The sequence below is a fragment of the Cottoperca gobio genome, chromosome 14 (assembly GCF_900634415.1).
Source record: "Cottoperca gobio chromosome 14, fCotGob3.1, whole genome shotgun sequence".
NCBI lineage: Eukaryota > Metazoa > Chordata > Actinopteri > Perciformes > Bovichtidae > Cottoperca > Cottoperca gobio.
Window position 1 is genome coordinate 10,322,781 of NC_041368.1, and position 22,976 is coordinate 10,345,756.

The 22,976-nt window shown below is 42.9% G+C and overlaps 1 protein-coding gene across 1 annotated transcript in view; it reads left to right on the forward strand.

Moving 5' to 3' along the window:
- Window positions 1–22,976, forward strand: part of LOC115019174 (Down syndrome cell adhesion molecule-like protein 1 homolog) — a 55,163-nt gene that overhangs the window by 14,850 nt on the left and 17,337 nt on the right. The window contains 8 exon segments of the mRNA XM_029448602.1: window positions 16,472–16,618; window positions 16,704–16,982; window positions 18,268–18,543; window positions 18,894–19,190; window positions 20,402–20,674; window positions 21,991–22,275; window positions 22,459–22,578; window positions 22,665–22,841. Of these exon segments, the coding sequence (XP_029304462.1) occupies window positions 16,472–16,618; window positions 16,704–16,982; window positions 18,268–18,543; window positions 18,894–19,190; window positions 20,402–20,674; window positions 21,991–22,275; window positions 22,459–22,578; window positions 22,665–22,841 (1,854 nt within the window).

Sequence of the window (22,976 nt, forward strand, 5' to 3'; positions counted from 1 at the left end):
ATGATGAGCTGCTCACTGAACTTTCGTTTCCCTGCGACAGCGGCGCACACAAACACAACGAGCTCTCGCAATGTGGACGTGTTCGACCTTGACCCACGACCTCCGCGCTAATCAACACAGTGACCTCGTCGTCCTTAAAGCCAATCACTGAAGTCACTTATCGCAACATAAGCTCTAAAACACAACACGTCTGCAAAACAGTTCAGAATCTGAATAGTGTAAGCGTACTCTCACATGGGTGCACAACAACTACACACATACACATACAGTGAATATCAATATACCGTGGGTACATGTGGTTATATAAACATTATTGATGTTGATATCCAACGCCTCAGTTAACCATCTCTTTGAGTTGCTCTCACATCACAGTCCAAACTCTCTTTTCTACCTCTCTCCTCCTACTTGGCCAGCAAAGGACTGTCTGGATAGGTCTAATGAAGATGTGAAAATTGAAATTGATTTTGTGAGTGATTTTGTGGTTGCCTGTCTGGCCTGTCACTTTTTTTTTGCTTAAGAAACACCGCGGGGAGGAGTTGCAGTTGATTTTGAGTGAATTAATCCATATACGTTACGGTTGTGCACACATGTACCCATCTTTTTTAATCAAAGACTTTCATTCCATCATTTTCCATACATGCTTGTTCCTGTTCCTGGACCATTCACGCAGTCTTTTATTTTGATCAAATCCCAATTAGCTTTCTCTGTGGTAACAAATACTCTGCCTGGGATGTTGTCTGGTATCGTATCGATAAAGATGGACATTGTCTGCTGAAATCCACTGCAAACAGCAAGTCGAAGCGCTCAACCGTCACTGAACTGTCTTTGAATTTCAAAAACAATACTCTCGTGTGCTGCAATTGGCTGGTCGATCAACACAAAAGAGAAATAGGATCGTTTCTATTTTCCAGCTGCGAGTGTGTGCAAAAAGGATTTGTGCTGGAGATTTAATTAGTTTCAATGCATAGGTATTGTTTTTTTAGTATTGATTTTAAAATTTCAATTGACTTTTATTTGAAGTGTTGATGCCAAGTCATCGACCTTCAGAGCAACATTTGTGCCACCTCGGTTCCTTCCTGTGTGTCTGCTCTCTGATTCCCTGAATACAAAACAACAATACAAAAGTGACTAGGGGTGTAAATCACAAGTTTCATCACGATACGATATTATATTGATTATTTATACAACGATACGCTGATATCACACGATACAATTTCTATTCGCTTCAATTCAGAGGCCTGCGATCGATATGAGACGATATCATATATATATATATATATATATATATATATATATATATATATATATATATCATATATCATAACTCAATCAGTGACGTTTATATCAACTCACAAAAAATCTACTAAAATATGATTTGACAATTTTATTACTGGGCTCTTCCAGACATTTAAATGAAAAACAATCTATTCATTTCTCATGTTTAAGAACTGTTTGAATATTGGAAATGGTGACACAGACGTGCCATGGGAATCCATATTAATGTATCGCTACACCCCGAAAAGTGACAAGACGCTGAATTTGAGTTAAAAAAGAAAAAGTGAATCTAAATTTTCTACGTCACCTTCACTTCGTACCTGAAGCACGGAGGAATCATTATGTATCAGTAGCACAATCACATACCGGTCTGAAGGTTGAGTTGATAACACAACGCAGTCATGCCCTCTGAACCCCAACAGGTTCCATTTAGTCAAACACGCATGTTACCCATCTGGAGCCGTGTGTGTGTGTGTGTGTGTGTGTGTGTGTGTGTGTGTGTGTGTGTGTGTGCGTGTGTGCGTGTGTGCGTGTGTGTGTGTGTGTGTCCCCTTGCCTGCCCCACTTTCCTGTCCAGCCAGGACAGTGAGGGGGTTTAGGAGGGGAGGGGAGCAGGCAGACTGACCTATTTCCCTCTCACTTCCCCGTCCCATGCCATCCCTGTAGTTAAGCTTTGTGTGTGTGTGTGTGTGTGGGTGGGTCCGCGTGTGTGTGACCCTCATGAGACAATGGAGGCCTGCGAGTCTGAGCAGTGATCTGAAGGAGGAGAGCTGGAGCGGAGACAGAGAGATGGAGGGTCTGTGGATGGGAATAAAAAACAACAGTGGGACACAGAGAGGGTTCAGCTTGCAGATCCAGGCCGTCAGTCTAACCAGCAGAAAGCTAATGAGTGGCTCCGATGAATAGAGACTGGACCAGCAGATGGCTGCGGCCACATGGTGGTCCATAGAAGATGCCCAACCATGCTCCATCTAATCCACCTGCCACACAGTTACGCCTTGTTTGTGTATTTGCACAGTAATTTGATACACATGCTCATAAAATCCAACGCTGAAAAGCTATGTTGGAGGGGAAAAATTGCAATTTATGGACGAGATTAGAAGAAAAACAAGGTTAGAAAACTGTTCTCGCACACATCAACACTTCACCTACTCATCGTCAGTACTCTGTGTACTCCTTTCTCTCTCTTGTACACTTTTTTTGCATCTTTTTAAAATTCCATCCCTTTATTTTCTCTCCAAACTTCCACTCCATCTTGTTTTATACCCTTTAAGTCAAATGACACAAGACACACATGTGTTTTTTATTGCATATAGACCATTGACAGATGCTGCTTGTACTCATTATTTTGAGAAAACTGGGAGGAAATGCGCCTTCATAGGTGTAGTTAAGTCCCTGTTGTGTTGAAAGTGAGGTGGCTTTAACCCGTGTTTAACCTGTCAGTGTGTAAATGCTGAGTTATCAGGCCTTAATGTGAACCTGGATCCTAATGGGTGTCACCGGGTGGTGCGGTCACTTACAGGCTACATTACAGATCAATCCTCTGCCCCTGGGGTCCCTGCTGGAAGTCAACCGGTTCAACAGAGACACACACACACACACACACACACACACACACACACACACACACACACACACACACACACACACACATAGGGGTTCATTGGGAACACCTGGACAGTCGAAATGATCCATTTGTAGGATAAGTTAGTTAAAGGTTATATATAAAATAAAGTTATAGTAACTAACATAAACTTATTGTTGTGCAGTGACCTGAGTTTGAAGATGATGAATTGAGTGGTGCTCCATCTCTCCATGTTTAGTGGACTATATATTAATACATAACTAGGATTGCAACTAACTGCAGTTATCTTTTCATTATGCTTTTATCTGCTGATTATTTTCTCGATTTTTCGTATTGTGTAAAAAAAAAGCCAGAAAAATGGCTGTTATTTCCCAAAAGGGACGTCATCAAATGTCTTACTTTGTCCAACTTCCAAAACTCAAAGGTTTTCAGGTTACAGTGATATAAAACAGAGATAAGTATCAAATCATTGCATTCCAGAAGCTGGAAAAATATATAGAAGATATTTGATGTCGAGATATCAGATTTTTATCTAATTCAACTCAATCAACTAATTGTTGTAGCTCTTGTCATTACCAGTACATCATAAGCAAATAATCAAAGTAACTGAATAACATTTTTTATAAAAAATAATTACCAAGAAAAGCATATTTGATCATGAAGTTCATATCTTAGGCCATATTCTGCTTCTTAGTGATGTTTATGACAAAGTGCTCTCCAAACAGCAAGTTCAGTTTTAAGCCACAATCCATGAATAGTTCACAGCACACCACGGTTTAGTCAAAAGTAGTCTACTAGATGGGTTATATAATTTATATTGAGATGTATCGTTACACATGTTTACATGCTCTCTCTCTCTCTCTCTCTCTCTCTCTCTCTCTCTCTCTCTCTCTCTCTCTCTCTCTCTCTCTCTCTCTCTCTATATATATATATATATATATATATATATATGGCTCCGATATGAATTTGAAAGTTTTTATACAATTGTATGTCTATATTACCTCTTTCTTCCCACTTGCACATATACTGCAGCTTTTCCTCTTACTAATTAAAAAGTTAGTGCCATCATAAGGCTCCGCACAGGTGCAGTGAGGAGAGAGGTGACAAAGGCAGAGGGACCTCATGGAGAGTTGTGGTGTGTTAGGACACGATGTCTGTTTGTAAATCTGTGCTTTTGCACTCAGAGCAGGAATACATTAATAGATACACTTGTCTGGGACACAGCAGACTCTTGTAAACACCGGTCTGACACACACACTCGCTTCTGCAAAGTACAAATGTACAAGCCTGCCCCCTACACACTCGCACACACACACACACACACACACACACACACACACACACACACACACACCCCTCTCAAAAGTAACACAATAAAGCTATTTTCAGATTTTGCATGAAGCTGCCTGAATATGGAGCGCTCATTAAACATTAACTCAGGATACATTAAGGCTCTGCTCTGCTGTGTAAAGGCTGTCCTGTTGTTGTGCTCGGGCTGCCTGCCTGGGTGCAGCAGGACGTGCTGTGACAGAGGAGGACAGGGAGCACGTGGCGTCCCCGGGGCTCATTGAACACATCGACTGTTGCCCTCTGTCACCCCCACCCTGGAGTCTCACACCATCCCTCCCTCACCTCGCCCCCCTCTGCTTCTGCCTCTGTCCCACATGGCACACAGTATGGCCATGGGGGTTAGTGGGGGGCATTAAAGACCAAATCATGCATCTGACGGTGCCGCTATTACTTACATACACATGCAAACATATGGCGGTAACACCAACACAATGAGCAGCTTCTTGCTAAATGATAATGACAAAACAACATGGAAATGTATTCATGTTTAACCTCTTAAATCCAGGTTCCAATGCAACTTGCTCTGCAGCTTGTTCACCTCTGTTTCTTCTTCTTTCACTTTTTCTCGGATATTTTTGCCCCTGCCCCAGTGTGCTGAGAGCGACTGAGAGCCGGGCAGGAACAGATGGGGTGCTGGCAGCCATCTTTTACTCAGTTAGGTTGAGTAGGCACGTGGGTGGGTGTGTGAATTAGCACAAACAAGTGTGTGTGTGTGTGTGTGTGTGTGTGTGTGTGTGTGTGTGTGTGTGTGTGTGTGTGTGTGTGTGTGTGTGTGTGTGTGTGTGTGCGCAAGGGGCACAATAGACATAATTATCTCTGCTTGAGAGGCCCAGTTTGGGTGGGGGGGTTTGGCTGGTGTGGAGCGGCGTGGAGAGGCGGAGTTCAACAATGGCTCAACCACGGGCTTTGTGTGTACAGAGCAGAGGGCTGACAAGTGTCGGCTATTATTGACTATTTACACACTACTACACACGCCTGCTCACGTGCACGTAACACAGGAACGTACACACTCTTATCGCTGCCATCGTCGCTCTCCCATGCCTCTTTTCTCTTTTTGTCTCCATCAGACCCACTCAGGCTGGCACACACACACATGCAGCATGAGCATGTTTACAGTGCATCAGTGTATCAGTGTCAATCAGTGTAAGAGGGAGAGATGGGGAAGCCCCTGCAAGCACATCACTCTGACAGAAATCTGGCCACTATCTCACCCTTTAAGCCAGCCAGTGTGAGAAATATAAGAACTGGGAGTTGGGAAAGTCTGGTTTGGATTCACACACGTCTTATTATGTGGCTTAAAAGATAATTACAGTTTATTATTTTCTACTTTTGCCATCATTTCTTTTGTTTATGATAACATGGCACTTGCTGATATCTGGGAACACAACAAAGTCTGATGGGACAAACCTGCTAAAATAATAAGGAGTTGTAGAAGAAGAAAATAATTATGTTGTTAGGTGAGTTTTAACTTTTTTATTATCCTTGGAAAGCACTTTGTAACTTTATCAAGAATTGTGCTTCACGAATAGTTGATCATTATTATATTATTGCAGAAATCAAGACGTCTTCAGGAGTTGATGAGTTTGTCAGTATTTTAAAGACATAATCAACACTACAACGCAAATTGTGATAATATCGTTTTAACACGAGATAGAAAGCACATGCGCGTATGAAAGTTTATTTCTATCAAGGTAACATGATCATTTATCGTCACACAGATTTCAGGTCATATTGTCTGGACTTTCTCCTGAGTGATCATCATATAATCATTGGTGTGATTTTTATTTTTTTGTATTTTATTAGATGAGAGTTACCAAATAATTTCCTGGCTCTGTGAAGGATAGTAGTTTATTCTGCAGTGCTAACCACATCCAGAGTCATTGAGGAAAAGTGAAAGCAGGCCGGCTTGTGTTAGGGCTTAGAGTAAAGAGTCGGAGGGTTTACATGTCCTGGATTGGGTTAAGAAATAGGATTTCAGTAAAGAGGTTTTACCACTTTCCTCCCACTTTCTTATACTCTTTTGTTTAGGCTAGCGAAAGAGGGATTAGTGCGAGGAGATTACAGCAGGCTCTACTAAGAAATTGTATTTAAGTAAATGCTTCTTTACTCGCAGCACCAGCAAGAAGTTGGATTCTAATTTCCCCCTCAGTCTTCATTTCTCAGGATGAAAGGCAGAGATTTTCTCTCAAATCTTGTCATAACTTGTTGGTTCTACAAATTTCCATCCAATTTCATGGAATTATTACAAATACTCTTGAGTATATATATGATTGTACTAAAAGTATAATTCTGACTAGGGTATAATTTAGATAGGAAAAGAAAAGGAAATAAACGTAAATGCCAGAATCAGATATTCTTAAACCCAAAGTAAATGCACTCCATATTGTGTTTATCCTGCTATAGAGTGATAGATTTTCACACTTTAGTCACCCAAATGAAGAGTACTTCTTCACGGTGTTTCCGTGAATGCAGCTGGTTGTCCGGGGTCCGTGGGAAGACATGATCGTGGATCAAATGGGATCCCTGGTGGTCATCCAAGTGCCATGTTCCTACATGACCTCTCAAACAGCCCTATTGATCCGCCTCACTATTAGCTGTCCAAACACACATAAAGGCCAGATCAACAATCAATCACAGCGGGACGTGATTGACGGCAGCGGAGCGAGAAGATGAGGGAGGTGGGACGCTGCTTTGGGGTTCAGAAAAGGACATTTGAGGAAGAGGTTGTGATGTTTCTCTGTGGGTTAGTATGTACATTGTAAATATCATGTGTAAGCAAGTCAATAATTCAACATTAGAGCATGAGAGTTGTTTGCTCTGTGCAGTAGAACTCTGTTAATACTTCAGTCAATAATTCAGCGTGTTGTATGTACAGTAGGGATGACACAGTGCAGGTAGCAGTCATTACTATTTTAACAGGGTCAGTCTGATTGCAAAACAGGGTCTTTTTAACTTTTTCTGTAAATAGTTTGTGTGTATATGAATATACAGAACTCAAGTTCTCAAGGCACACCTGTGTTCATATCCGGGTAAACCCCCTCTCTAACACATAGTATCACTGTTATCGCTCTGTGGACATTTATTTAGCCCAGTCCTTGTAAGAAGCTATTCTCCTTCACACTAGCAGAGAGCCTTTGATGTGTCACACTCTAATATTTCCCACCATGCGCAAATGGCTAAAACGGGTTCGCTTTAACAGATTTCTTTTTTTTAATGATTGTTTTATTTATATTTAGGCCAAAGCATATAAAGCCTATTGTTTCTATATTGTGAAATAAGTGTGTAGGACAAAGTACCGATAAAGTGCAGTGCTTCCCTGCCCTCCCTATTTTTTCAATTAATCAAATTGTCTGACTTCAAATCAAATCAAATCAAATCAAATTTATTTATATAGCCCAATATCACAAATTATACATTTGTCTCAGTGGGCTTTACAGACTGTACAGGTTACACCACCCTCTGTCCTTAGACCCTCACATCGCACAAGGAAAGAAACCTCAGGGAGAGCAACTGAGGAGGGATCCCTCTCCCAGGACGGACAGACGTGCAATAGATGTTGTGTGTACAGGATAAACAACATAGTACAAATACAACATTTGACAGAAGTATGGATGAATCCTGGAAAATGTCAAAGAGGCTTCCCGGTGTCCAGCAGGACCAGGGCAGCAGACGCAGCCACGATTCATGATCCTGACCTAAACTTTATCAGTGGCAACCTGCCACATGAGAGACAGACACTCCGGGGATGATGCCCCGGATGATGAGTTAGTAACATACATTTACATAAATGCATACAGATAGAGAGGGAGAAGAAGAGAGAGGGAGGGGAGGAGAGAGGAAGAGAAGGAAGAGAGCAGGCTGGTGTCCCCCAGCAGTCTAAGCCTATAGCAGCATAACTAGGGGCTGATCCAAGGCAAGCCTGAGCCAGCCCTAACTATAAGCTTTATCAAAAAGGAAAGTCTTTAGCCTGCTCTTAAATGTGGAGAGGGTGTCTGCCTCCCGAACACAAACTGGAAGCTGGTTCCACTGGAGACGAGCTTGATGGCTGAAGGCTCTGGCTCCCATTGTACTCTTAGAGACTCTAGGAACTACAAGTAACCCTGCAGTCTGGGAGCGCAATGCTCTAGTTGGTTTATAAGGTACTATGAGATCTTTAAGATAACTGGACTTCTTCCTGTTTGGCAGATTCCAACTGTAATGTCAGTACTTTTATTGCACACACTTTTGAGGTACTTTCCTTGGGTATTTTCTTATTCTTCTACTTTATACTTCTACTACACCACATTTCAGAGGGAAATATTGTAGTCTTTACTCAGAATACACAAAACAAATTATTTATTTTTTCTTACATACATTATTATAGATTAAACTACCCAACAATGCTTATAGTGGTTAAAACGATCTCCCACATTACACATTAAAATGCTGCTTATGTGTTGAAATATCAGTCATAATGTCGATACAGTAAGTACTTTTTGCTGATAATACGTTCTTTTACTTAAGTAAGATTTTTAAGTCTGTTACTTGTAATCGAGTAGTTTTACATGTTGTGTTATTGCGACTTCTATCTCAGTAAAGAATCTCACTACTTCTTACATCGCTGTACCTACGGGATGTTTGTGATTGTGCAGTAACCACTTTAAATACCAACTTCAAATCAGAACATTTTGCACCCCACTTTCCATTGGCAGGTTACAGTTGATGTCTCTGTTGGTGGTGATGGTGTTGGTTTCTGAGGTTTAATTTAGGTAAATGGGAGATTGTAACATTTCATACTTTGATTCAGAGTGCATTTATGGTCACTTGGCGTGCTGTTAGGGATTTCAACTGTGGTAAACAATGTAAATGTGTGTGTGTGTGTGTGTGTGTGTGTGTGTGTGTGTGTGTGTGTGTGTGTGTGTGTGTGGCAGCATTTAAGCTCTCCCTCTCTCTCTCACTCTCTTTCTCCATGCTGGACAGTGACACTCCTCTGCCACCAGCACTCTAATAGGGAGGGACCAGGCCGCACGCTCAGTCCCGCTAATGCAGCTCACTGCCCCGGGCCGTGGGCTAAGCTGGAGTACACAGCATTACACACACACACACACACACACACACACACACATATGATGGCAGACACACACCGTATATCCAACTCTGTCTCTTATCTACTGCTAAATCAAAACAAGGTGGAGCTTTTTGCCGTCAGATGTTCACTTTGACTGAGTGACATTTTTTTAAAGAACAGTTACTTGAGCCTAAGTTCACATGCGATTAACAGTTCAATAAGAGGTAATAAGATATCCAGTTGAAGGTGTTTGGACCGCTGTATGGTGCGGTGCATCGGGATGTGTGTGTGTGTGTGTGTGTGTGTGTGTGTGTGTGTGTGTGGTTTCTATCTCCCGGGACTCTCATTATCACTGCTGTCCCAGATGTCACCAAGCACATGAAACACACGTCATGAATAATGGAGTCCTATTTCTACATCTCTCCCCATTTCTCTCCTATCCTCCCACCCTCTTCCCCTCCATCCCTCGTTTCCTCTGATGCTTCTACTGATGCTTAATCTCCTCGGCGCTCCCTCTATCTGAGATGGTCCATTTAGCTTTATGCAGCATCGTCGGCCTGTCTGGTTAGGATGGGTTTATGGGGGGGAACATGGCGTCTCCGCAACATTGCGTTGAGTTATATCCACGCAAACGACGTCTTTTGCATACGATCAGTTTTATGTCTGTCCTCGACTGGCCATTCAGCAGATAGGTCGCTCCCCCCCCATGCATCATCCCCTCCCCCAGTGTTTACTGTTTAGAGTCACACAGGGCAAATTGGGACAGAGCAGTCAAGTGAAGCAGAAGAGACGTGGTCCCATTGCACTGGACTCTGCTCTGTCTGTCTCTTTCTCATCCGTCTTTCTCTCCTCCACCTCCACCTTTTGTCCGCTCCTCACCTCTGTCCCCTCAACTTTTCTAACATCCTCACCACTCAGGGTGAGTCGATGCACAACACAACACAGTGGCGAGGGGCAGGGCAGGGGGAACGTGATTGAAGGACGAGGTAAGCAGTCAGAATTGGTTAGGAAAGAGGACAGCAGTTAGGATTAGACAGTGAAGCGTGGCTTTTTAATGAAAACATGACAGAGCTATGCGGCTCCTTCTACGTCTTGCATCTCGTCCCCCCTTCCAGAAAAATGAACAAGCAGGCAGAGGAGAAGCGAGAGGGGGAAAAAGAGAGAATTGAATGTTGAGATTCAGATATTGCTCATGCAGTGTTAGTCTTAACTGGCAGCGCTACTCGTGCTCCGTCTGAACAGTTTGGTCGTGTTAACAAAGTCTCTTTTATGGAGGAGATGCAGCGGGGTGGGCTCCCATTGCACAATTAGTTGTTACACATCAGTTGTGCCAATAAAACCTGCTTTGAATGTGAATTGAAAGGAGTTAAGAGGGCGCCATTCATAGATGTTAAGTAAGTGTGCATCAGAATAAAAGCCAGGAAAGTGTATATATTTAATTGGCTGACACCTGCTTCTACTTGGGCTTTTTAATGTACACAGCAGAGAGAGGGGAGAGAGCAAAGGGAGGGTGGAGTGGTTACTCGCTTTGAATACAGATGCAACACCCCCTTTTTTTGCATAAAGGTTTGAAAGGAGGGCAGAACACAGACGTGGACTGTTATCTCCTCCACAGTTTACCCTCAATCTTTGCTTTTCTCCCCTACTGTCTTTTCTTCCTTTCTCCTCTCATTCCTCTCTAAATCAAGTCATTCAGCCCGACACTGCCGATTTTCATGCTTTAACACATTCCTCTGCTGCATAACTGGACCACCGCCATTCACTGACTCCGCTGTGCTAATTTTATAACATAGTTTATTATTTTTCACTCCAGCCAGGAAATATTTGTTGTCCTATTTTAAGCCCGGTAGGTGTTTCTGTGTGTGTTTTTGCCTGGCATGTCTGCATTTGTGAGCACCAAGCACATTCCAGCACCGCAGAGAGAGAATATCTCCGGAATATGCTGCCTTTTTTTTTTTTTTCTTCTTCTTTCTTCTTCTTTCTGTGACAGTCACAAGTCTTTGATCCGCTCCTCCTCCCCTGTCTCTTCTCACCTTCGTTCAAATTCTTCTCTGCAACTTGCCGTTGAGAGCAGGGATATAAGGCAGAGAATACAATTTTTCTAATGTCAAAGTCAGAATATCGGCCACTTTTTCTATCGCAGTGTTGAGAGGAATAGGATTTATTTGCTAAATTATCATGACTAACTTAACTTTGACGTCCATGTTCTGAGTTTTGCGGGGTATTTGGAGCTCAAACCAGGCAGCTATAGCCATACACAGGAGGACTCAAGTCTACTGGAACAAAATGTTTATAATCTGTTCCCTGCTGCCAAATTCGTAGATGTATTATTTAGCGTTAAAGTTACACCTTCAAGGCAGTTTTTGCTGTACTTGTCCACTCTTCCAACGGTTTATGGTTTATTGGAGAACATTAAAGAGTTTAAAGGTTCAATGTGTAAAATATGACAGAATTTAAATTAAAACATTAAAACAATGAACTAACATTATCAACAGAGTGTGAAGAGGTAACAGTGATGACGTTATGCCAAAGACGTCTAACTGAAGTTAGCATGCTAACAGCTAGCTGCGCTCGGTCCAGTCTGTAATACCACTTGTTCCTCTAGAGGTGATAGTGAGTCACTGTAGCTCCAGTCTGACCTCAGACCAGAGGGAGAAGAAGTACAGCAGCCTGAATATTACAGCCATATTCCGTCTGTTTTATAGTTATTTTTACGGTTTTAGTCCAATAAACAGCTAAAGTAACGTTACACGGACTACAGCCCCGGTTAACATTAGTGACCCAGTAAACACAGAAGATCAGCGCCACATGAAGATTATAAGACAGCAGTGTTTTCTGACCGGCTCTCAGAGTTTCAGCTGCTTGGTGATATTTATAAAGCTACTGTACATATAGGAACAAATTTCAGTAGAGAATAATTACACATCATCTTTTATTTTATATTCACTCTTCATGTCAGTAATCCCTGCAAAATATGTGTGTATTGGCTCTTATTAAAGCCTCAGATAATGTGTAGATATTTAAGCTCACATTTCAGCGTGGACAGTGAAAACCCCTTCCCCTCTTTCTTTTGCAGCATAATCATTAAGGTAACCTTTTGCACAAGTTTTTTGAGTCAATTTCCTTCTAATCCTCGAACTTTAGACCACATCTCTTTAATGGATAAACATTTTGTGCTGCAGGCATCTATCTGAGGATTTGTACTGTTGTTGTTGTGGTGGAGGAGTGAAGCCTCTGACCCTCCGTTGCTTTGGCAGATATTCTCTTTGTGATAGCGTATAGTCATCATAATGAGCAGTGAAACTACGTTAACCTTTGTTTAACTGGGAGAGCCCTTCAAGGCAAGGAACCACTGCCTTTGACCGTCAACAGTGTTGAAGATGGAGACTCCAGGGATCAGATTGTACTGCTCTGCAAGAAGGAAAACAGGGATGTGAGTTCGATAGCTCATTAGCCTTTTCCAAACTGATTAGGTATGGGGTCCATACTGGGAACTCCCGCAGGAATACCAGTGATTTCACTCAGAGCTGAGTACTGCACGATCATACAGTCGATTTGTATTGTACAGTTGTTTGCTTTGTACACAGGAAAATCTGTATTTTAGATACGTTGGTGTCATACGATAATTCCTGCTAAGTGAGGAAATATTTTAAAATAGACATAATGTGGAAATGTGCTCCTCTGAAGCATGTAGGTCAGATTCCCTTCCAAGAGCTAAATTAGTTTCCTGTTGAGAGTAGATAAGTCCAACTTAGTTTCAGAACTGCACAAATAACTCCCATTGAACAGGCCCCAAGTCAGTCTTTAACTACTTTCTGCTAATGCAGATCCTGTTATTATCTTAGATTTAAGGCACACGATTGTAATGAACTGCCTTTCAAACCAGCAAACTCCAGACTGAGACTCAGGGAATGGGAGAACTAAAAGAAAGAGTGTTATTGTCGATGTTGTTTTGGAAAATATTTGTGATTGGATGCAAAACCTACTTGCATGTGAAAAGCTATATTTAGCAACTTCATACTGATGGTATTTATTTCCCATTAATTTTGCTGACTTCTTCCACCTATTCACCATTATGATTTTACCATCACACAACGCAGAGGGTTTCACTGTTTCGTCCTCGATGATTGCAAACACGTTGTGTGTCAATAATTGCTGAAAGTACACCGAAATCGTAACAGGATGGCAGTGAGAAGACCCTAGCAACAGGGAGAGGAGGAAGAAAGCGTGAGAGTGGGAGGGAGGGGGAAAGATGCAGAACATCAATAAATAATGGCCCCACTGAGGAGGTGGAAATATGGGCCTCGTTATCTTTGCGCCGACGCCTTCATTTGCATGTGAGAAAATGAGGCTGCTACTAACTCACACACACACGGTGCACTCACGCACACAACTCTTGGACCCACACAAGCTACAGTATGCATCCTATTTATAGACTCTGTCAAGCTTTTTCCCCCTATTCTCTCTCATTTATACTTCCATTATTTCCCCTAGTCTTTTCCTCCACTTTGGAATTTGTCATAGCAGCAGGTCGGGCCTGTTGTGACTGCAAGGCCGTGGGCATTTTATTGGATTAAAAAATAAAGCGAAAGAAACCCTTTATTACACAAGAGAGGTTCTCTAATGACATACAGTATGATTCATTTGAGTAATGGCACTTTTTGACATTACATACAACAACATGGCGTACAGCTGCTGACCACTTCTGCCGCTGAGAAGTCACGAGAGCAGTTGGACTTTTCTCATTTACTTTAGCACATTAAAAATGGATATAAAAGTTGAATTAAAAAATAAAACTTCTCTAAATATAAACAAAATCTTGGAGGGGTGTAGGGGAAATAATCTTGCATTTGTTGAAACATATGAAGTATGTTTAACATTTTGGTAAGAATTGAGAATAATGATTTTTCTGCAGCTTTAACATTTCTTTTCCTGACAAAACCACATGACTCTCCTGATCTAGTGCTTACAAGTTAAGATTTCAAAAGTTCCCCGCTGGACCCCATCTGCATCAGGAATACACAAACAATTCTGCTCAATTTCTTCCATGAATGCGTCTCATTGAGACCCTGAACGAACTCATACAAAATCCAACAATGTTGACATCCTCTAGGCAATACAGCTTCTTTCAGAAAGCTTCTTTCTGGATGAAAGAACTCTTTAAAGAGCTATTTATAGTTGATGCAAAATACTTAAACCTCTAAATGGTTCCTTCAGCGCTTTTTCGAGGATCCATGAGTGAGTCCATTGTTTACCTAATGGTCCTTTTTTTGTCTCTAAGTTCATGGTGTTTTGCAAAAGAGAAAGCTTGCATGATGGTTTTACAACTATCGAAAGCTCACTATTAAAACGTGGGCTTTTAGTCCTAATGAGTTTTTAGGTGAGATCTATCATGAAAATGGTGTCATGTGAAGTACCATGACACAGTTGATCAGCTGTTCCCTCTGTGGCCTTAACAGGAAGCCTTTGCTCTGTGGAGTTTGTGTCTTCACATGTCTTTCTTCCATGTTTGAGATGCTTAGTGTTTATGGATGAAAGTGGAGGATAAACTACAGTTTTGTGTACAAATGTTCAATAATTTCCAAATAAAACTCTTAGGTAGGATTACAGTCATGTGAATGTGGCACAATTAAAACATTTTGAATTAAGCTCCACTAATAACTGCAGCCGTTTTCTACATGGAGCGCCGGCATGTTTTGCTGCAGCTGTGCGTTCATGTCTATATGTGTGTGTAAAATGCACATTGGCTCAGTTTCTCGTTATCTAGTCAAGTCAGCATGAATAAAAGCTGAGGGAGCACAGTGATTTAGTAATTAATATTTTACTCTGTCTGCCACTCTGCTTAGAGACTGAGAGAGAGAGTGTGAGTGAAACGATGAGAGGGTTCACACAAAGACATGGAGGGAGTCGACTAAAGATAGACTGATAGTCTGATTCTTTGTACAAGCCACTCACTTAAGATGAACAGATAATAAGGGAAATAATGTGATGTGTTATGTTTAATCACTGTTGTTTCAGAGGGATGAATCCCGTCCCCTGCTGTAGACAGAAAGTGTGGCTTTGACAGATCCAGCTGACTCTCTCTCTCTCTCACTCTCTCTCTCTCTCTCTCTCTCTCTCTCTCTCTCTCTCTCTCCCCCTGCCTATGTCAGAGTGTTGTGACAGGCGAGTCGTCGGTGTTGTGGGAGTAGCAGTCTTAAAGTGCTCATTATCCTGTAAGGCTTCATTCTAGGGGGGGCAAACAAAGGCTGCTGTGAAATTGCAGCCTGTGCCTCCCTCTCGGGTCATGCGGTATATTCCATGCAAACACATGCAGTCCATAACTGCTACCTTTAGTATTCTTGCGCAAGCCCTCCGCAAGACCCCGACAAACACAGAGCTCGTAGATGAAATGTCGATGCTGATAAACACACAGGTGCACCTGAACGCGGCCAATCCAGTTACTGGGCCTGTAGTTTAGATGCTCAGAGACACAAGTGTTGTTTGTAAACTTAAACTAACCTTATCGTTTTGCAGCAACCATTTTGGAATATGTCACACTTACAGTAAACTGTGCCGATCGCTCGTTTTGCTGGACATTTGTAGGAATGCATGAAAAATAACTTAGTAAAATGTCATACGAACCGTTTTATGAGGAAATGTTGAGATGTGAGACAATTGCTGTTGCAATATGTGAAATAATACGGCTTCATTAATGTGCCTCCGGTTTCCCTCTCTTCCTCCAATCAGTGGGCACAACATGAAAACCTTGGATTATTTACAAAACCGCGGTTCTCTGAGTAGCATAACACTCTTAAAAGAGAACAGGCAGCTCTCATCACACTTGATCTTTGGCCCTCTACTTCTGACACCACCACACTTGAAAGGAAGAACATTTTACATAGTTTGGTGATGATGGTGCATAAGAGCTTTACATTGTGTGTAGAGGGGCAGTAAATCTGTCTCTGCTCTGTCTATGGGTGGTGTAAGTGACCGCTGTGTGTCCTCCAGGCCTTGAAAGAGTGCCAGGTTTTGGGAAGAAACATTATCAGGCAGGTACTGCCAACTGTTCAGGCAGCTGTTTGTTCTTAGCACAATACGGTTTTGCGATGAGCACAATGCATTTGTACCAGAGCGATCATCTTGGTGCAGGTTTTTTACTGCGTGTTTCTGTCTGTCAGCAGCTTTCTTTTGGGGTAATTAATGTAAGTCTTTACTGGATGTGTCTTCCTCAGGTAACAGGTTCTCGCTGACCTCCTTTGGGGCTCTTTACATCTCTGATGTTCAGAAGGAGGACGCCCTCTCCACATACCGGTGCATCACCAAACATAAGTACAGCGGCGAGACGCGCCAAAGCAATGGAGCCAGGCTCTCTGTAATGGGTGAGCAGTTTGCCAGTTTACTCATGTAAGTCTGATATTTCTCTTTGTCTTGACAAAAAAATGACCCCCATCTCTTCACTTCCAGACCCCAACGAGTCCTCACCAACCATCCTGGACAGTTTCCAAGCAGGCGAGGTGAACGCAGGCCAGAGTATCGAGCTCCCCTGCATAGCAGGAGGGTACCCCAGCCCCACCGTGCGTTGGCTGAAAGATGGTCGCCCGCTACCCTCGGATGCCCGCTGGACACGGCGTTTGACAGGGCTGACCATCAGCGACCTAAGGCAGGAGGACAGCGGCAGCTATGCATGCGAGGTCACCAACAGTTTTGGCTCAAAGGAGGTGTCTGGACTGCTTCACGTTATAGGTGTGTGAGCACGACCACACACACACACACACAAAATCGCTAAAAGACTCCCACGCTGTCTTCACAGTGAATCAGCCTGGCAGACGGACACATTTACAAACTCCTCTCCTTTTGGTTGGAGGCAAACATATAAGTCGCACCTCGGGTGTGTCTGTAACAAACATGTGTGTGAGCTGTATGATTGCCCCGTCATATCAGGTCTCAAAAAGAGAGACAGGGCAGTAATTCACTGAGACTGAATCCGTAACACAGCTGCCAGCACCGTTCACCATCAGAGAGGAGGATGAGGAAGACGGGGATAAATACGAGGGGTCACGGGAGGGACAGACATCCAGACAGTGCTGGAATGACATTATCTACAATGTAATAACAAGATAATAATAGAGGCGGAGATAAATGTACATTGTGTGAAGTATACAAAGAAACAAAGAGCGGGAGAAGGCGAGACAGAGGGAGAGAATAGAGAGGCGGTAGGCTTTGCCAGTGGGCACATCATGGCAGCACACTCTGTGACTCTGACAGGGTGGGGGGGAGGGGGGGGGGGGGGGGGGGCAAAGCAATGCCCCCCAGCACACACCACCAGCTGCCTTATTGCTCACTGACATTTGCACACACACACACACACACACACACACACACACTTACATACACTCTCTCTCACACACACAAGTGGACGGAGATGTGAAGAGATATCTCCAGCTGCTTTTTTAATGAGTGCGTCGAACTGATTGAGTCACTACCGCTGATTGTGCGCTCTCTCTTTCTCCCCGTCTCTCTAAACGTAAACGCCCACTGTACGTGTGAATCCATGTGTCACACTTTGGATCCAGTTGAAAGATTTTTAAACAATTGGTACCTGACAATAAAACATACTTATAAAGAATTAAATTGTGTTTAGAATTCTATTAAATCATTAATGTTTTGCAAATGAGTAAAAACTTTTAGGATTTGTAAATACAGGAAGTTAAATTGGCAGAGTATAATTTAAATTTTTACTCACACAATGTATCTGTATTTGTATCTGATGGATGATTACTGGTTTATGAACCCAAGTTATTAACCAACGATAAATTAACAAATAACAATTTATAAACTGTTTATAATTACGATTCACTGCATTTATGACAAAAAACACAACAGTTGTGGATATCAAGTCTAATTAAATGATATACTGTACATTTATTTATATAGCAGTTTTACAAATAGTTTTTCAGTGAACCATAAAAACAGAAAAAGTATTTTTGGGATATCTTTTGTTAACAAACAACATGATTCCTTCTCTCAGATCCACTACGAGTGACTTTATCCCCTAAGAATCTGAAAACTGGCATCAGCAGCACACTGTTCTTCACCTGCACTGTGGAGGGTTCTCCAGAATACACCATCAACTGGTACAGCAACACAGAGCCCATCGTCCCCGACCAGCACATCTCCATCCAGGGACAACACAACGACACCTTGCAGATCACTGCGGCACAGAAGTTCCACTCTGGGGCCTACCAGTGCTTCGCCTCCCGAAAGGGCCACACTGCTCAGGACTTTTCCATTATTCTGCTAGAGGGTATGTCGACGGAAACTTTTAGGGACCTAAACAAGTACACATTCTGTATTTACAGGGCAGCAGCCATTTTATCTCAGCAAAATGACAAATTACTTTGAATTTGAAGCTTCTACTTTTACTGGTGACTGTTATTCGTTATCTAAATACTGCTGCATACATTTCCATTGCAAATGTCATTGATGGATGCATAAGTAGGACACCACAGAGCTCTTTGTCTGGAACAAACACACACAATCAGTTGGCTTTAAAAATAAAGCAAATAATGGTAGCATAAACAAATCTAAATGATGCTTTTCTCACCTCTCTGTCTGTCTGTCTTTATTTGTCTCTCTCTATCTGTCTCCTCTCAGATGGTACTCCTCGTATTGTGTCTTCCTTCAGCGAGCGCGTGGTAAACCCCGGCGAGCCTTTCTCCCTCATGTGTGGCGCCAAAGGAGCACCGCCCCCCTCCATCACCTGGTCGCTGGACGACGAGCCCGTGGTGCGAGACTCCACCTACAAGACCAGCCAGTACACCCTGTCGGACGGCCTGACCGTGTCGCACGTCAACGTCAGCAGCCCGCTTATCCGAGATGGGGGAGTGTATCGTTGCGTCGCACGCAACTCGGCCGGTAGCGCCGAGTACCAAGCGCGCATAAACGTAAGAGGTGCCTGTCTGCTTTTCAATATAAATGCACTCTACACCTGACTATACAAACACACGAGGGCTAGTGGGAGGCATAGATCACTTTGGATTTCACACACAGTTACTATCTATCTATCTATCTATCTATCTGTCTGTCTGTCTGTCTGTCTGTCTGTCTGTCTGTCTGTCTGTCTATCTATCTACCTGTCTACCTGTCTACCTGTCTATCTGTCTATCTATCTATCTGTCTACCTGTATATCTATCTATCTATCTGTCTACCTGTATATCTATCTACCTGTCTATCTATCTACCTGTCTACCTGTCTATCTATCTACCTGTCTACCTGTCTATCTATCTATCTATCTATCTATCTATCTATCTATCTATCTATCTATCTATCTATCTATCTATCTATCTATCTATCTATCTATCTATCTATCTATCTATCTATCTATCTATCTATCTATCTACCTGTCTACCTGTCTATCTATCTACCTGTCTATCTGTCTATCTATCTACCTGTCTATCTGTCTATCTGTCTACCTGTCTATCTGTCTACCTGTCTATCTATCTACCTGTCTATCTGTCTATCTATCTACCTGTCTACCTGTCTATCTATCTACCTGTCTACCTGTCTATCTGTCTATCTATCTACCTGTCTACCTGTCTATCTGTCTACCTGTCTATCTATCTACCTGTCTACCTGTCTACCTGTCTATCTATCTACCTGTCTACCTGTCTATCTGTCTATCTATCTACCTGTCTATCTGTCTACCTGTCTACCTGTCTATCTGTCTACCTGTCTACCTGTCTATCTATCTACCTGTCTACCTGTCTATCTGTCTATCTATCTACCTGTCTACCTGTCTATCTATCTACCTGTCTACCTGTCTATCTGTCTACCTGTCTATCTATCTATCTATCTATCTAGCTGAGGGAAATTTAGAAAAATACACACAACTACTTAGATACACAGAATATTTGATTAGATTACAATCAACAAATATCCTCAATCAGTTTTTAAAGGGAGCATAACTAACCTCCCTCTCCACCTGTCAACTTGCCCCAATCACTCTATCCCTCAAACTTATCTCTTCACCTCCTCTCGTCTCCGTGGCTGCTCCCTTACTCTGCCATGACCTCCCTCACCTCATCTGCCCCTCTCTCCGGCCTCTGTCTCTCTTTCTCTGTCTCCTCCCTCCATCCCCTCCCTCTCTTCCCTGTGTCTCCAGGTCCACCCCGAATCAGACCCATGCGGGACATCACCGCAGTGGCGGGCAGGAACACCTACATAACGTGCCGTGTGATTGGCTACCCGTATTACTCCATCAAGTGGCTGAAGGACAGCATGCAGCTGCCTGATAATCATCGTCAAGTGGTGTTCGAGAACGGCACCCTGAGGCTGACGGACGTGCAGAAGGGCGCGGACGAGGGCACCTACTTGTGTAGCGTTCTGATCCAGCCCCAGGTGTCAATCAACCAGACCGTTCATGTCACTGTCAAAGGTAAGCTAAAGAGAAGAATGGATTCAAAGGAATAAAACTGCACTGGGCAATGTTTTTCGGTCAAATGCATCCAATCAATCCAAAGTGACCCAACAGTGACGAACTGATTGGGATGTACTGCGGCTTCACCCTATTTTCCCCAAAGACAGATTCCTGCTTGTTGTGGGCATCACAAAATATCTCTAAAAACAGTAGTGAGAAATCGTTCATTTTTGCGTATTACCGTATGATATGTACATGACTTCAAACATTTTTGCTGACATGGATTTTGCCCGTTGTGTGTGCTTACATTAGAATGTCACCAACATTTTAACCACCATGATGCCAGAATAAACAGGAGGCTTTCCCTGCCATTATAACACTTGGGCATTGCACATTTTTGTTAAGAGAGTCCATTTTATTTATTGTTTTATTTTATTTAATTTTTGTTTATTTAGGATATTTGAATATTTTTTTCTTGAAAAAAGACTTAAAAGTGAATTGCTCATTGAAAGGTTGTACTTGCATTTCTAATGCTATTGTATAATCATTATATCAGTGGCATAAAATTGTCTTAAAAAAAAAAAAAAGATTTATCACAATTACTTCTGGGATAATAAATAGTCCAACCAAAGTAGTTATCGTGACAGGACTAGTGAAACGCAATCAGTCTGAAGAAAGCTGACAGAGCCGAGATTAGTTCTTTGCCTTTTTAAAGGAAAAAGCAACAACAGACGGGTTGCTAAAAGAATAACCCCACATGTGTGCAGTTTACATATGTTAGCAAAAGAGATTTCTGAATATCAGAGTCCCTAACAATCACCAATCGGAGGGACCAATGTTCAAAGTTGTGCAGTATAGCTTGACAGAGGTAGATGGTGTTTTAGGACAGAGTTATGTTTCAGTGTGCGCCTGCATTTTGTTTAGTCTGTGAGTGGGGTAACGATGGTAGTGGGGCAGCTGCAGAGGTGTTTAAGGGTGTGTGCATGTGCCTCCGTGTGAGTGTGCCTCTGATTTAATTAGATGAATAATAATGAAGCCTAGATTAAATCCCCCAGATGTCTCAGCTGTAGTACCCCCACCCCAACCTCCATTACTATGGCAACGTAATGACTTCCTCCTGCCAATTGGACTCTAACCAGAGCAGCTATTATGGGCTGCAGGAGCTGGGAGCTGAAGGGGGTGGGGGTGGGTGGGGGGGGGGGGGGGAGAGGGGCCCACTGGCCAATGACCTTCCCTCTATCTCAGCATTGCTCCAGATGGCCACACTGCCACTCTTCCACGTCTATCGCTACCTTTATTCCACTGACTCTCCGCACTCTTCCTCTCTCCCCCAGTGCCGCCGCTCATCCAGCCCTTCGACATCCCCTCTACCTCAGTGGGGAAGCTCATGTACATCGCTTGTGTGGTGTCATCTGGGGACATGCCCATACGCATCACCTGGCACAAAGACGGCCAGCTCATCGTGCCAGGCTCCGCCTCTGGCGTCGCAATAGAGACCAAAGAGTTCATGAGCTCCCTGCAAATATCCAAGGTGACACTGAAGCACAACGGAAACTACACCTGCATCGCCAGCAACGCCGCCGCCACTGTCAGCTGGGAAAGACAGTTGATTGTTACTGGTGAGGGACTGAGCGAAGGGAGAATGATGATGAATTAGGTCAGATCAGATGTGATATCTAATGTGCATAGGGAGCTTTTAGAATTGTACGTTATTTTAAGAACAGTCCCGTTTTCTACCTTTTTACTGTAAGACCTTCTTTTAGTTCTTCCATTTAGGTTAATCACATCTTTTTGTTTCTCAGTGCCTCCACGTTTCGTGGTGCAGCCCAACAATCAAGATTGTATCTACGGCAAAGCTGGAGTTCTCAACTGCTCTGTGGAGGGTTACCCACCTCCAAAAGTCATGTGGAAACATGCCAAAGGTAACATGATCCCTCCTTACAACATCATAAAAAACAAAAACAAGGAAAAACCAAGCACTATAATACATATTCTTTGTGCGGTGCAGGTGTAGGAAACCCTCAGCAGTACCACCCAGTCCCTCTGACCGGCCGCATCCAGATCATGTCAAACGGCTCTCTGCTCATCCGACACGTGCTTGAGGATGACCGAGGGTACTACCTCTGTCAGGCCTCCAACGGTGTGGGCTCAGACATCAGTAAGAGCATGATCCTCACTGTCAAAAGTAAGTGTCAATCATTCTCTCTTTCACTTTCCTGGATTGCACATATACTGTACACAGAGACAAGCCTTAGCTTTATAGAGGGGAATCAGTTCTTCTAAGATGCACTTCTGCCCCAGGCTAGTGCGGCCTGTACTG